The sequence below is a fragment of the Mobula hypostoma genome, chromosome 7, assembly GCF_963921235.1.
Source record: "Mobula hypostoma chromosome 7, sMobHyp1.1, whole genome shotgun sequence".
NCBI lineage: Eukaryota > Metazoa > Chordata > Chondrichthyes > Myliobatiformes > Myliobatidae > Mobula > Mobula hypostoma.
The window spans coordinates 187582052-187598443 of NC_086103.1; the positions used below are offsets into that span (position 1 = coordinate 187582052).

The following is a 16392-nucleotide window of genomic DNA, read 5'->3' on the forward strand; positions in this document are numbered from 1 at the left end:
AGTTTGTCCTTCCAAAGTGTACCACCTCACACTTCTCTGGGTTGAACTCCATCTGCCACTTCTTAGCCCACTTCTGCATCCTATCAATGTCTCTCTGCAATCTTTGACAATCCTCTACACTACCTGCAACACCACCAACCTTTGTGTCGTCTGCAAACTTGCCAACCCACCCTTCTACCCCCACATCCAGGTCGTTAATAAAAAAAATCACGAAAAGTAGAGGTCCCAGAACCGATCCTTGTGGGACACCACGAGTCACAACCCTCCAATCCAAATGTACTCCCTCCATCACGACCTTCTGCCTTCTGCAGGCAAGCCAATTCTGAATCCACCTGACCAAACTTCCCTGGATCCCATGCCTTCTGACTTTCTGAATAAACCTACCATGTGGAACCTTGTCAAATGCCTTACTAAAATCCATATAGATCACATCCACCGCACTACCCTCATCTATATGCCTGGTCACCTCCTCAAAAAACTCTGTCAGGCTTGTTAGAAACTATCTGCCCTTCACAAAGCCATGCTGACTGTCCCTGATCAGACCATGATTCTCTAAATGCCCAGAGATCCTATCTCTAAGAATCTTTTCCAACAGCTTTCCCACCACAGACGTAAGGCTCACTGGTCTATAATTACCCGGACTATCCCTACTACCTTTTTTGAACAAGGGGACAACATTCACCTCCCTCCAATCCTCCGGTACCATTCCCGTGGACAACAAGGACATAAAGATCCTAGCCAGAGGCTCAGCAATCTCTTCCCTCGCCTCGTGGAGCACCCTGGGGAATATTCCGTCCAGCCCTGGGGACTTATCCGTCCTAATGTATTTTAATAACTCCAACACCTCCTCTCCCTTAATATCAACATGCTCCAGAACATCAACCTCACTCATATTGTCCTCACCATCATCAAGTTCCCTTTCATTGGTGAATACTGAAGAGAAGTATTCATTGAGGACCTCGCTCACTTCCAGAGCCTCCAGGCACATCTTCCCACCTTTATCTCTAATCGGTCCTATCTTCACTCCTGTCATCCTTTTGTTCCTCACATAATTGAAGGATGCCTTGGGGTTTTCCTTTACCCTACTCACCAAGGCCTTCTCATGCCCCCTTCTTGCTCTCCTCAGCCCCTTCTTAAGCTCCCTTCTTGCTACCCTATACAGAGTACAGCACTGGGCAGGGTAATGAACCAGGACAGCCAGTCACAAAACAGAGTACAGCACTGGACAGGATATTGAACCAGGATGGCCAGTCACAAAACAGAGTACAGCACTGGACAGGATATTGAACCAGGATGGCCAGTCACAAAACAGAGTACAGCACTGGACAGGATATTGAACCAGGATGGCCAGTCACAGAACAGAGTACAGCACTGGACAGGGTAATGAACCAGGATGGCCAGTCACAGAACAGAGTACAGCACTGGAGTGTCCATTCAGCCAGCGATGCCATGCCAATCTTGATGTCAATTTCTTTTATTTATTTCATTTTTAAAGAAACAGCATGAAACAAACTCTTCCAGCTCCAAGAGTCACTGTGCTCTGTCACCACTTGCCTAAAGCCAACGTAATTACAGGAGAACATACAATGACCAACTCACCTTCTAACCAGTATGCCTTTGGACTGTGGCAGGCAAACGGAGCACCTGGTGGGAACCCACCTAGCTCACCGGGAGAACGATCACACTGCTCATAGAGTGAGCTGGAACTGAACTCTGTACTGCAAAAGCCCCGGGCTGGAATCGCACCACGACATAACCACTACGCTACTGTGGCAGCACTGACATTTATACAAAATGTTCACCTTGTGTGTGTCATCCATATACCTCCTTTCACATCATATTGAGACCATAAGGCATTGGAGCAGAATTAGACCATTCAGCCAATCAAGTCTGCTTCACCATTCCATCATGGCGACTTACCGTCACTTAATAGTCATAGTCATACTTTATTGACCCCGAGGGAAATTTGGTTTTGTTACAGTTGCACCAACCAAGAACAAAGTATAAATATAGCTATATAAAACCATAAATAAGTAAATAGTAATAACACCATAAATAATTAAATAGTAATATGCAAATTATGTCAGGAAATAAGTCCAGGACCAGCCTATTGGCTCAGGGTGTCGGACCCTTCAAGGGAGGAGTTGTAAAGTTTGATGGCCACAGGCAGGAATGACTTCCTATGACGCTCTGTGCTGCATCTCGGTGGAATGAGTCTCTGGCTGAATGTACTCCTGTGCCCACCCACTACATTATGTAGCGGATGGGAGACATTGTCCAAGATGGCATGCAACTTGACAGCATCCTCTTTTCAGACACACCGTCAGAGAGTCCAGTTCCATCCCCACAACATCACTGGCCTTACAAATAACCCCAGTTTCCTGCCCTTGCCCTGACCAATCAAGAACCTATCAACCTCCACTTTAAATATACACAATGACTTGGCCTCCACAGCCGTCTGTGCTGATGAATTCCACAGGTCCTCCTCATCTCTGTTCTAAAATGACATCCATCTATTGTGAGGTTGTGCTCTCTACTCCTAGACTCCCCTGCCTCGTGTCAATCAGCCAATGCTCTTTCCTGCCAGTATCTTTCCTGTAATACCATGGGCTCTTAACTTGTTAAGCACCTCATGTGTAGCACCTTGTCAAAGGCCTCCTGAGAATCCAAGTAGACAACATCATCCGATTCTTCTTTGTCTATCCTGCTTGTTATTTCTTCAAATAATTTTAACAGATCTATCAGGCAAGGTTTCCCCTTGAGGAAACCACGCTGACCACAGCTAATTTTATCATGTGCCTCCAAGTACCCCGAAACCTCATCTTTAACAATTGACGTCAGCATTTCCCAGCCACTGAGGTCAGACTAACTGGCCTATAATTTCCTCTCTTCTGCCTTCTTGCAGAGCAGTCTGATATCTACTCTCGCCTATTACTCTTCACATATTGAAAAATCTACCACCCACCACTCTACCTGAAATACTTGCCCCCTCTACCATGGGGTTGGACGGTGGAGTAGGGGTTAGCGTAATGCTTTATAGCACAGCAACACAGGTTCGATTCCCACTGATGTCTGTAAGGAGTTCGTACATTCCAAAGGAGAACAGGCCAGTAGGTTAATTGGTCACGAGTGTATTTGGACCCATTGGGTGTGGGCCTGTTACTGTGCTGTATCTCTAGATAAATAAATCTTAAAGCATTCAAGATTCAAAAAACTTTATTGTCATTCTAACCATTCTTCAGCTCTGCAGGGCAGAATGAGACAGCGATTCTCAGGGGCAGTGCAATCATAACATAACAAACGCAACACTAAATAATAAACATAACAATAAATAGTAAAACACAACAGCCACATGTCAGTTAAAATCAGTTATAAGTGTCCAGTGCAAGTTAAAAGGTGTCCAAAGCAGAGTCAGGTAGAGCAGCTATTTAGCAGTCTGACTGCCTGTGGGAGGGAGCTGTTTAGTAGCCTTGTGGTTTTAGTTTTGATGCTCCTGTAACGTTTGCCTGATGGCAGAAGAACAAACAATTCATGGAGAGGGTGTGAAGGGTCTTCAATGATGTACCGTGTCTTCTGGAGGCACCGACTCTGAAAGAGGTCTTGGACAGAAGGTAGGGAGACCCCAATAACCTTCTCTGCTCCCCTAACCACCCTCTGCAAGGCTTTTTTGTCAACAGCACTGCAGCTGGAGTACCAGGTTGTGATGCAAAAGGTCAGCACACTCTCAACCACACCTCTGTAGAATGTAGTTAAGATGTTAGTGGGGAGTGATGCTTGTTTAAGCTTCCTCGGAAAGTGCAATCTCTGCTGGGCCCGTTTCACAATCCCAGTAGTGTTCCTGGACCAGGTGAGATTGTCCGAGATCTGCACCCCAAGGAACTTGATGTTTTCCACTCCCTCCCCTGTGGAGCCGCTGATGCTGAGGGGTGTGTGCTCAGGCTGAGACCTTCTGAAATCGACGATCATCTCCTTGGTTTTGGTGACGTTAAGCATCAAGTTGTTATCCCTGCGCCAGCTCTCTAGGTGTTTGACCTCCTCCCTGTACATTGTTTCATCATTTTTGCTGATAAGCCCCACCACTTGGTACCATCAGCAAATTGAAAGTGTGCCATCTGGCATCAGACATTCCAACCCCAGGAAAAAGATAGTCTGTCTACGCCTCTCAATCTGATAAATTTCCACCAGATCTTTCCTCAGCCTCCAGTGCTCCAGGAGAGAAACCCAACTTTGTCCAACCTCTTGTTACAGCTCATACCCTCTAATCCAAGCAGTATCCTGGTGAACTGCTCCACCCCCGACATCCTATAATACGGTGACCAGAGCTGCAACAATATTCCATGCGTGTTCCAGCTGCAGCATGGCTTCCTGACTCAACAACTCTACCAGTGATGGTGTAGCATACCAACAGCCACTACAGACCAGGAGCCCGCGATCCTGCAGGACCTCAGTGCCAGCAAGGGTCTACTTTCTCCTTTCATTTGACCTCCACAAGTGCAACACTTCACGCTTGTCCAGATTAAATTCCATTGCCACTTCTCTGCCCTTATCTGTAACTCATCGGTATCCTTCGATAGTCAAGTAGGCAGAGAGGGTGGGATGGCTCTGGCGGTAAAAAATAAAATCGAATCCTGACAAAGCAGTGACATAGGATTGGAAAATATAAAATCCTTGTGGGTACAGCTACGAAACTGCAAGGGTAAAAAGACCCTGATGAAAGATATATACAGGCCCTAAACGGTAGCAGGATGTGGCCTACAAAATACAACAGGAGAAAGAAAAGGCATTGTAAAATGGACAATGTTACAATAGTCAATATGCAGGTAGATTGGGAAATTCAGGTTGGTGCTGGATCCCAAGACGGAATTTGTAGAATGCCTATGAGATGTCGTTTTAGAGCAGCCTGTGGTTGAGGCCATTACAGAATCAGCTATTCTGGATTGGGTGCTGTGTAATGAACCAGATTTGATTAGGGAGTTTAAGGTAAAGGAACCCTCAGGAGCCAATCATAACATAACAGAATTCACCCTGCAATTTGAGAAGGGGAAGCTAAAGTCAGATGAATCAGTATTATAGTGAAGTAAAGGGAATTACAGTGGCATGAGAGAAGAACTGACCAAAGTTGATTGAAGGGGAACACGAGCAGGGATGATGGCACAGCAGCAATGGCTGAAGCTTCTGGGAGAAATTCAAACCGCGCAGGACAGGTACATCCCAAAGTAGTAGTATTCTAAAGGCAGGATAACGCAACAGTGGTTGACAAGGGAAGTCAAAGCCAACATAAATGCAAAAGAGAAGGCAAATAACAGAGCAAAGATTATTGGGAGGCTAGAGGATTGGGAAACTTTTTTTAAAAAGTCAGAAGGAAAAAATGAAATATGGTTAGCCTATAATATCAAAGAGGATACCAAAACTTCTTTTTACAGACATAAATATCTGTAAGGGTGCAAGGAAATGCTGGATGAACTGACTAAGTATTTTGCATCAGTTTTTACTGTGGAAGACACCAGCTATATGTCAGAAGTTTAAACAAGTCAGGGGACAGAGTTGAGTGCAGTTGGTCTTACGAAGGAAAAGGTGCTTGGGAAGCTGAAAAGTCTGAACAAAGGTAGGTCACCTGCACCACATGGACGACACCCCAGGATTCTGAAAGAAGTGGCTGAAGAGAATGTGGAGGCTTTAGTAATGATCTTCAAAGAATCAATAGCTTCTGGAATGGCTCCAGAGGACTGGAAAATTGCAAATGTCACTCCACTCTTTAAGAAGGGAGGGAGGCAGAAGAAAGAAAATTGTAGGCCAGTTAGCCTTACCTCAGTGGTTGGGAAAGTGTTGCAGTCAATCGTTAAAGATGAGGTTTCAAGGTACTTGGAGACTAATGATAAAATGGGTCTGTGTCAGCATGGTTTTCTTAAGGGAAAATCTTGCCTGACAGATCTGTTGGAATTCTTTGAGGACATACCAAGCAAGACAAAGGAGAATTGGTGGATTTTGTGTACTTGGGATGTTCAGAAGGTCTATGACAAGATGCTGGGCATGGGGCTGCTTAGCAAGGTAAGATCCCATGGCATTACAGGAAAGAGCATGGATAGACCATTGGCTGATTGACAGGAGGCAAAGAGTGGGGGAAAAGTGAGCCTTTTCTGATTGGCTGCCAGTGACTAGCGGAGATCCACAGGGGTCAGACATTGTTAGGACTGCTTATTTTTACATTGTAGGTCAATGATTTGGATGGTGGAACTTATGGATTTGTGGCCACGTTTGCAGACAATACAAAGATAGGTGGAGCGGCAGGTACTGTTGAGAAAGCAGGGAGGCTGCAGAAAGACTTAGACAGGCAAGGAGAAAAGGAAAAGAAATGGCAGATAGAATACAGTGTTGGGAAGTGTATGGTCATGCACTTTGACAGAAGAAATGAAGGTGTAGACTCTTTTCTAAATGGGAAGAATATTCAAAAATCTAAGGTGCAAAGGGACTTGGGAGTCCTTGTGCAGGATTCCCTAAAGGTTAACTTGCAGGTTGAGTAGATGGTGAGGAAGGCAAATGTGATGTTCATGTTCATTTCGAGAGGATTAGAATACTAAAACAAGGATGTAATGCTGAGGATCACGCACATTCAAGAGTGGTTTCAGACCTTGCCCTTTACACACTAAGATGTCACTGAATTCTCTAAATCTTTTCACAATATTATGTACTGTAGATGTTGAAAGACCTAAATTCTCTGCAATCTTGTGTTGAGAAATGTTCCTTTTCAACTGACTAACAATTCTCTCATGAATTTTGGCACAAAGGGGTGAGCCACGACCCATCCTTGCTTGCAAAGACTGAGCCTTTGATGGACGCTACGTTTATACCCAGTCATGATATCTCACCTGCTACCAATTAGCCTGCTTAATGTGGAGTCTTCCAAGCCGGTGTTACTTGAATATTCTGTGCACTTTTCAATCTTATTTTAACTCTGTCCCAACTTTTGTTGAGTGTGTTGCAGCCGTCAAATTCTAAATTTGTGTATATTTACAAAATACAATTAAGTTGGTCAGTAAAACAATTGAAAATCTTTTCTTTGTACTTTTGTCAGTTAAATAAAGGTTCACGTGAATTAACATATCACAGATTTTTGTTTTTATTGCATTTTGGAAAATATCCCAACTTTTCTGGAAATGTGGTTTGTAAGAAAAGATGTAGCAGCATTAGAGAGAACCCGAAGGTTCAGGAGAATGATTCCAAGAATGAAAGGGTTAACATATGAGGAGTAATTGAAGGTTCTGGGCCCTTACTCGCTAAAATCTAAAAGAATGAGAGGGGACGTCATTGAAATCTATCGAACATTGGAGTGGATATGGAGAGGATGCTTCCTGAGGTGAGTGAGTCTATGACCAGAGGGCACAGCCTTTTCAGGGAATTCCACTTAGAATGGAAATGAGGAAGAATCCCTTTAGCCAGAGAGTGGTGAATCTGTGGAATTCAATGCCACAGGTGGCTGCAGAGGCCAAGTCATTGGGTGTATTTAAGGTGGAGGTTGATAGGTTCTTGATTAGATAGGGCAGCGGTCCCCAACCACCGGGCCATAAACGTGTGCTCCGGGCCGCGAGGAAACGATATGATTTGGCGATATGAACCGATATGAGTCAGCTGCACCTTTCCTCATTCCCTGTCACGCCCACTGTTGAACTTGAATGCACGCGGGGTCCGCAAGAATATTGTCGATATTAAACCGGTGCGCAAAAGGTTGGGGACCCCTGGTGTCAAAAGTTACGAGGAAAGCAGGCCAATGGGATTGAGAGTGAAATAGATCAGTCATGATGGAATGGTGGAGGAGACCATGGCCAAATGCTCTCATTCTGCTCCCATGTCTTATGGCCAGTCCTTCAAACAGTCCATATTTCCATCATATTGGTGTCATCTGCAAACTTGCTAATCCATCCATCGACATTTTCATCCAAATCACTGATACACTGTGGCCCCTTTATTAGGTGCACCTGCTCGTTAATACAAATATCTAATCAGCCAATCATGTGGCAGCAATTCAATGCCCAAAAGCACGTAGACATGGTCAAGAGTTCAGTTGTTGTTCACAACAAACATCAGAATGGGGATCTAAGTGACTGATAGTCATAGTCATACTTTACTGATCCCGGGGCAGCGGGCTGGAATGATTGTTAGTGCCAGATAGGGTGGTTTCAGTATCTCAGAAACTGCTGATCTTCTGGGATTTTCACACACAACAGTCTCCAAAGTTTACAGAGATTGGTGCAAAAACCATAAGAAAAATCCAGTGAGCAGCGGTTCTGTTGGCGAAACTGCTTTGCTAATGAGAGGGATCAGAGCAGACTGGTTCAAACTGACAGTAACTCGAGTAACCACACATTACAACGGTGGTGTGCAGAAAAGCATCTCTGAGCGCACGACGTGCTCAACCTTGAAGTGGATGGGCTTTAGGTACAGTGTGTGGCCACTGAGTGTACACCGAGGTCTCTGAGTAACTGAGTGTGAAGCGACAGAGCTGCTTGTTAAACTGACTGAAAGTTGCTGTGCTTTGCCTTGGCTGTTGTTTACAGATACACCAGGAGATCAAAACAAGCAGAACCAAGAGTATGTCTGGGCTTTAAAGCTACAGAATTGAAGGCAGTGGACGAGAATGGATATCACAGCGGCAGTAATGGGCAGAGTAATAGCAGATGGAGTTTAACCCAGCCAAATGCAAAGATGAGCAGAGGACCCTATCCAAGTTCATACCTCCCGGAAAGTGGTTACACAGGTTGATCGGGTGGTTAAGGTGGCTTATGGAATTGCTTGTTTTTATTAGTCAAGGCAGTGAGTTCAAACCTCAGGAAGTTGTGTTGCAGCTTTATAAAACTCCAGTTCGGCTGCATATGGAGTACTGCATACAGTTTTGGTCACCCCGTTAAAGGATGTTGAGGCTTTGAAGAGGGTGCTGAAGAGATTTACCAGGATACTGCCTGGATCACAGGGCGTGTGCTACAATGTGAGGCTGGACAAACACGGGTTGTTTTCTCTGCAGCGCCAGAAGCTGAGGGGAGATCTGATAGAGCTTTAGAAGATTATGAGAGGCACAGACAGAGTGGACAGACACTATCTCTTCCCCAGGGTTAAAATCTCTAATACCGGAGACATATTTAAAATGAGAGAACGCAATTTCAAAGGGGATATGAGGGGCAAGTTTGTTTGTTTTTTTAAAAATACACAGCAAGTGGTGGGTGCCTGGAATGCACAGCCTGGGCTGGCAGGAGAGGCTGATACATTAGGGAATTTTAAGAAGCATTTAGATATCCCCATGAATGTGAGGAATATGAAAGGATATGGACATTGTGTAGGTAGAAGAGATGAGCTTAGTTAGCTGTTTGATTACTAATTTAATTGGAATGGATGGTTGCTGCGCTGTACGGGGTCTACGTTCTATATCACCGACAGGATGCTGATCACGAGAGGTTAGCAGAACTGACAATGCCACACAAACCCAGAGAAAGACCACAGTGTAACAGGGTAGAACATTACTTTTGCACACTGATCTTGGGACTCAAAAGATGCCAGAGAAACAGATAATCACAAATTCACACCCAGTCCAAGCTTGGACTGCAACACGCACCTTCTCCTTTGTATGATACTGAGCTCAAATCCTCTGTTCTGCCGTTGCCTCACTGTGGAAGGCAAGCAGTCAATATAAAATTTTCTAAATTTGAAAAAAAATTCAAAACTCAGAGGCGCAAGGGGACTTGGGAGACCCGGTGCAGGATTCCCTGAAGGTTATTTTGCAGGTTGAATTGGTGGTGAGGAAGGCAAGTGCAACATTAGCATTCATTTCAAGAGGATTAGAATATAAAAGCAAGAATGTAATGCTGAGGCTTTATAAAGTACTGGTGAGGCCTCACGAAGTATCATGAGCAGCTTTGGGCCCCTTATCTAAAAAAGGATGTGCTGAAACTGGGGAGATACCAGAGGAGAGTCACGAGAATGAAAGAAATGTACAAGAAGCATTGATGGATCTGGGCCTATATTTGCTGGAGTTTAGAAGAATGCGGGGGGGGGGTTGTGAGTGGGGCAGGGGGTTAGGTCTCATTGAAATCCGTCAAATGTTGGAAGGCCTAGGTAGAGTAGATGTGAAGTGGATGTTTCCTATAGCGGGGAAGTCTAGGACCAGAGGACAGACTCAAAATAGTGCGACTTCCATTGAGAACAGAGATAAGGAGGAATTTCTTTAGCCAGAGGCTGGTGAATCTGTGGAATTCACTGCCACAGACAGCTGTGGAGGCCAAGTTATTGAGTATATTTAAAGCAGAGGTTGATAGGTTCTTGATTACTCAGGGTGAAAGGTTACAGGGAGGAGGCAGGAGAACAGGGTTAAAAGGGATAATAAATCAGCCATGGTGGAATGGCAGAGCAGACTGTCAGGCCAAAAGGCCCAATTGTGCTCCCATCTTATGATCTAAAATAGAGAAATTTTTTATTGATTGTTATGTGCAGAGAGGGGTGTGTGCAAAGCAAACAGACTGGAGATAAAACAAGACAAGGAGAGAGAGACTGATAGTGACCGTTACAGAATGGGCTGTTATCTTGTGTGAGAATTATCTCTGAGATGTGGCAGAGTTTGAGTGGTCAGCCTGACTTTTCCCCAGAATGAAAATAGTTCATATAAGGGGCATAATTTATTTACTTATTATAGAGTCATTGAAACAGGCCCTTCAGCCCATCTAGTCCATGCCAAACTATTTATCTGCCTTGTCCCACTGACCTGCACCCAGACCACATCCCTCCCATCCATGTACCTATCCAAAATTCTCTTAAATGTCGAGATGAAGCTCACATTCACCACTTGTGCTGGCAGCCCATTCCACCCTCTGATTGAAGCTCCCCCTCCTGTTTCTCAAACATTTCACCTTTCACCCTTAACCCATGACCTCGAGTTGTAGCCCCACCCAACCTCAGTGGAAAAAGCCTGCTTGCGTTGACCCTATCTATACCCCTCATAATTTTATACACCTCTATCAAATCTCCACTCATTCTCCTACACTGCAGGGAATGAAGTCCAAACCGATTCAACTGTTCCCCATAACTCAGGCCCTCAAGTCCCTGCAACATCCTTGTAAATTTCTTCTGTACTCTTTCAATCGTATTGATACCTGCACAACGTGCCTTCTTTTGCACACTGGCTGATCGTCTTTGCATGTAGTTCTGTATTTCTTTGTTCTACTATGAATGCCTGCAAGATAATGAATCTCAGGGTAGTATATGGTGACATAATGTATACATACTTTGATAATAAATTTACTCTGCACCCTAATTTTAAGGAGATTGGAGAATGAATCGTGGGGATGTCAGAATTTTTTTTCACCCCGAGAGTGGTAGGTGTGTGGAACACGTAGGTGGTGGTAGAGGGAGATACATTAGAGGCATACAAGAGACTCTTTAATTATGATGGTTGAAGTCAGACTGCTAAATAGCTGCTCTACCTGACTCTGCTTTGGACACTTTTAACTTACACTGGACACTTATAACTTGATTTTAACTGACATGTGGCTGTTGTGTTTTACTATTTATTGTTATGTTTATTATTTAGTGTTGCATTTGTGATGTTATGATTGCACTGCTCCTGGGAAATGCTGTCTCATTCTGCCCTGCAGAGCTGAAGAATGGTTAGAATGACAATAAAGTTTTTTGAATCTTTGAATGAAAGAAAAATTGTAGGAAGGAAGGGTTAGATTGATCTTAGAGTAGTTTAAAAGATCAGCACAACATCTGTACTGTGCTATAATGTTCTATGAGTCAAGAAGCAGGTTTAATCAAAGAGATAAGAGGACCAAGAGTCCCGATGACTGTTTTTTCCTCTCCCTAGCTGCTGCCCGACTTGCTCAGTTCCTCCTGTTGTGTGACATGAGACAGAAAGTTTTCGCACAGTGATCAGACCACAGCGATGGGACTGACTCATCTTGCCTTCACTGAGTAAGCTTGTTTCGACCGCAAAGTCAGCAATTGGGAACATGTTCATTGCAACTTTGATACCACAGCCTGCGGTCAGCATCGCTAAAGGGATCAGCACATCTGAGTGGAGAGGATGTTTCCTATAGTGGGGGAGCTGAGGACCAGAGGGTGCAGCCTCAGAATAGAGGGATATCCATTTAGAACAGAGATGAGGAGGAATTTGGTAAATCAGAGGTGGTGAATCTGTGGAATTATGTATTTTCTCTCCATTTAGAAAATAATCAACCATTTCATATCTTCTACCAAAGTGCATGACCATATGCTTCCTGACACAGTATTCCATCTGTCATTTCTTTACAGTGGAGAGGCAGCTAGTGTTGAGGAAGTAGGGAAGCTCCACAATGATTCAACACCTTCCAACCTATGTCACCTCTATCTAATGATTTGATTTTGTTTTTACCAACACAGCAATGCCACCCCCTCCACCTTCCTCCCTGTCCTTCCGATACATTGTGTAACCTTGGACATTGAGCTCCCAGCTGTAATCTTCTTTCAGCACGATTCAGTAAGAACTACAACATCAAACCTGCCAATCTGCAACAATGCTGCAAGTTCATCTACCTTATTCCATATACCGTGCGCATTCAGATACAACACCTTCATCCTCTATTCACTGTTTTCAATTCTGTCACACTATGTTCACCTTTTTGATTCCCAACATTATCTGACCAAAAAGTATATTTCATGATCGTACACGATCACAATTCCTTTTCCAGTTTCTGATGCGGACGGTGTTGATGACATGAAGTTTGCGATGATTTGCCTACAGATTTTAGAACTGTCTTATTTATACCGTTTTTATTGAATAAATTATTGACTCACTATGTCGAATTCCAAAGAAGCAAAGTGCATGAAGCACATAAGAACTGTTAGTTCATTTAAAGCAGAATGACTTAATGAAACAGTGGAAACTATTACACCTAAAGCTCATGAGGTTAGGAATGTGCAGCTACAAGAAATATTTATGCACAATACAGAAACTGGTGTTACCTGCATGTATTGTTGCAATGCAAAAGTTGCTGAAGAATTCGCAAGTGGGAAGAAGTGGAGTGATATTTGGAAACTTGATGTTTTAAAGCGTCATTAGAGTGATCAGCAGCACTGGGGCTCCACAGGGGACTGTCTTGTCTCCCTTTCTCTTCACCATTTACACCTCGGACTTCAACTACTGCACAGAGTCTTGTCATCTTCAGAAGTTTTCTGATGACTCTGCCATAGTTGGATGCATCAGCAAGGGAGATGAGGCTGAGTACAGGGCTACGGTAGGAAACTTTGTCACATGGTGTGAGCAGAATTATCTGCAGCTTAATGTGAAAAAGACTAAGGAGCTGGTGGTAGACCTGAGGAGAGCTAAGGTACCGGTGACCCCTGTTTCCATCCAGGGGGTCAGTGTGGACATGGTGGAGGATTACAAATACCTGGGGATACGAATTGACAATAAACTGGACTGGTCTAAGAACACTGAGGCTGTCTACAAGAAGGGTCAGAGCCATCTCTATTTCCTGAGGAGACTGAGGTCCTTTAACATCTGTCGGATGATGCTGAGGATGTTCTACGAGTCTGTGGTGGCCAGTGCTATCATGTTTGCTGTTGTGTGCTGGGGCAGCAGGCTGAGGGTAGCAGACACCAACAGAATCAACAAACTCATTCGTAAGGCCAGTGATGTTGTGGGGATGGAACTGGACTCTCTGACGGTGGTGTCTGAAAAGAGGATGCTGTCCAAGTTGCATGCCATCTTGGTCAATGTCTCCCATCCACTACATAATGTACTGGTTGGGCACAGGAGTACATTCAGCCAGAGACTCATTCCACCGAGATGCAGCACAGAGCGTCATAGGAAGTCATTCCTGCCTGTGGCCATCAAACTTTACAACTCCTCCCTTGGAGGATCAGACACCCTGAGCCAATAGGCTGGTCCTGGACTTATTTCCTGGCATAATTTACATATTACTATTTAACTATTTATGGTTTTATTACTATTTATTATTTATGGTGCAACTGTAACAAAAACCAATTTCCCCCGGGATCAATAAAGTATGACTATGACTATATGGACAGTGTGCAAAAGCTCTGGTGAGAAAATCCTTCATCACCTACTACAGGTGCAGATGAACGAGAGCACAAATGATCAAACCAAGAGGAGATCAAAGTTCTTATTGACAGCATTTTGCTAGATGTTAAAATTAATACTTCTATATACCAAATTCAGTGTGCACAGATTGTCGCCACTGGGCAAAAAATTGCACAGCACAAGGTCTTTATGCACACTGGTCATTACAAATTACAAGGAACATTGGTCTTACGGTAGGAGAGGCAGGAATTCTCCCTGCATTTAATAACAATAATAATTATTTATTTATGGAGCATTTTTACTCAAACTACATAGTTCAAAGTGCTTACAATGGGATAAAGTGAAAACATAAAAAGACAAGGATGTTAGTTAAGAGCAAGGTTAAATAAATAGGCCTTGAGCTGGCATTTAAAATTGTCGACCGTGTCTGCATCCGTTTTATCGATTTAGGTATTGAGTTCCAAAGGAGGTGGTACTGAGTGAGAATCTCCCACCATCGTGTGGTCATTACAGGCCAAATAGCTACCTTGTCATAAACTCCTCACACTTCCTCTGGTCAGGATGTGTGGTTCCAGAACCCCGTGGCTGATGTACACCACCCACAACGCAGGATACTCTCCCACCCCACTCTGAGGTCACCATCACCCACGGTTCCCTTCTACCCCCACCCTCACACCCCACAGAGACCCCCTACATCCCAGTCCAGCCAAGGTCTTCCCGCCAACTGAGACCACCAGGTTATCCACAACTCTACCCATATCCCTGGTACCAGCTCAACCCCGTCCCACACACACCCATGTGTCTCCCAAACCCAGCGTGCTTTCCCCTACCCTAGACCACATCACTCCCACACTCAATCTTCCCTCTCCCTATCCTCATCCCCCACCCCTTTAGGCCAGGTTCCCAACCTACCCCAGGATCCCATCCCGCACAGCCAAAACTCTGCCCTCATCCCATTTCCCTAGAACCCAACCCTGCCCCTCCCCCAAAGACACCACTCTACCCGCTATCACCCCCACATTCTACTCACCCATCCTCCCCTCCCCTCTCCCTCACTCCACAGCCCCGACCCCACTCTCCCTCCTCTCCTCACATTCTACCCACCCATCCTGCCCTCAGCCTCTCCCTCACTCACTCCACAACCCCGACCCCACTCTCCCTCCTCTCCCCACATTCTACCCACCCAACCTCCCCTCAGCCTCTCCCTCACTCACTCCACAGCCCCTACCCCACTCTCCCTCCTCTCCCCACATTCTACCCACCCATACTCCCCTCAGCCCCCTCACTCACTCCACAGCCCGACCCCACTCTGCCCTCCTCTCCCCACATTCTACCTGCCCATCCTCCCCTCAGCCTCTCGCTCACTCACTCCACAGCCCCTACCTCACTCTGCCCTCCTCTCCCCACATTCTACCCACCCATCCTCCCATCTCCCTCACTCACTCCACAGCCCCTACCCCACTCTCCCTCCTCTCCCCACATTCTACCCACCCATCCTCCCCTCAGCCTCTCCCTCACTCACTCCACAGCCCCTACCCCACTCTCCCTCCTCTGCCCACATTCTACCCACCCATCCTCCCCTCAGCCTCTCCCTCACTCTCCACAGCCCCTACCCCACTCTCCCTCCTCTCCCCTCATTCTACCCACCCATCCTCCCATCTCCCTCACTCACTCCACAGCCCCTACCCCACTCTCCCTCCTCTCCCCTCATTCTACCCACCCATCCTCCCATCTCCCTCACTCACTCCACAGCCCCTACCCCACTCTCCCTCCTCTCCCCACATTCTACCCACCCATCCTCCCATCACCCTCACTCACTCCACAGCCCCGACCCCACTCTCCCTCCTCTCCCCACATCCCCTCTCACTCTCACCTGCAAAGCGAAGTCCAGGGCGGTGACGAGCGTTCTGCAAGTCCAGCAGGTGATGTTGGCCCGGCCGAACCGGGCGCCAAGGCTGTGGAATGTGTCCGATACCGGGGCAGGAGAAGCGTCCAGGGGACGTGGGTCGAGGCCGAGGCTCAGGAACCCCAAGCCGATACACCAAAAGAGCAGCGATCGCAGCGCCATGATACCGGCAACGCATCACGTGACGTGAGCGGCGCTGACGGGGCGGTTACCGGGCAGAGTCTGATTGACAGTTGGTGAGGTCCGGGCGCAAGCGCATTGATTGACAGGCCAGAGGGGCAGGGTCTGATTGACAGGCAGAAGGGGCGGGGTCTGGGCGCAAGCGCATTGATTGACAGGCCCGAGGGGCAGGGTCTGATTGACAGGCAGGAGGGGAGGGGTCTGGGCGCAAGCGCATTGATTGACAGGCCAGAGGGGCAGGGTC

General features: G+C 45.9%; 1 protein-coding gene across 1 annotated transcript in view; it reads right to left on the reverse strand.

Annotated features, from left to right (window-relative positions):
* The window catches only part of smpd1 (sphingomyelin phosphodiesterase 1), a 35269-nt gene extending 19084 nt beyond the window's left edge, over positions 1 to 16185 (reverse strand). The window contains exon 1 of the mRNA XM_063054800.1: positions 15936 to 16185. Within this exon, the coding sequence (XP_062910870.1) occupies positions 15936 to 16130 (195 nt within the window). The 5' untranslated portion in view covers positions 16131 to 16185. The remainder of the gene's footprint in view (positions 1 to 15935) is intronic.
* Between the last annotated feature and the right edge of the window lie 207 nt (positions 16186 to 16392).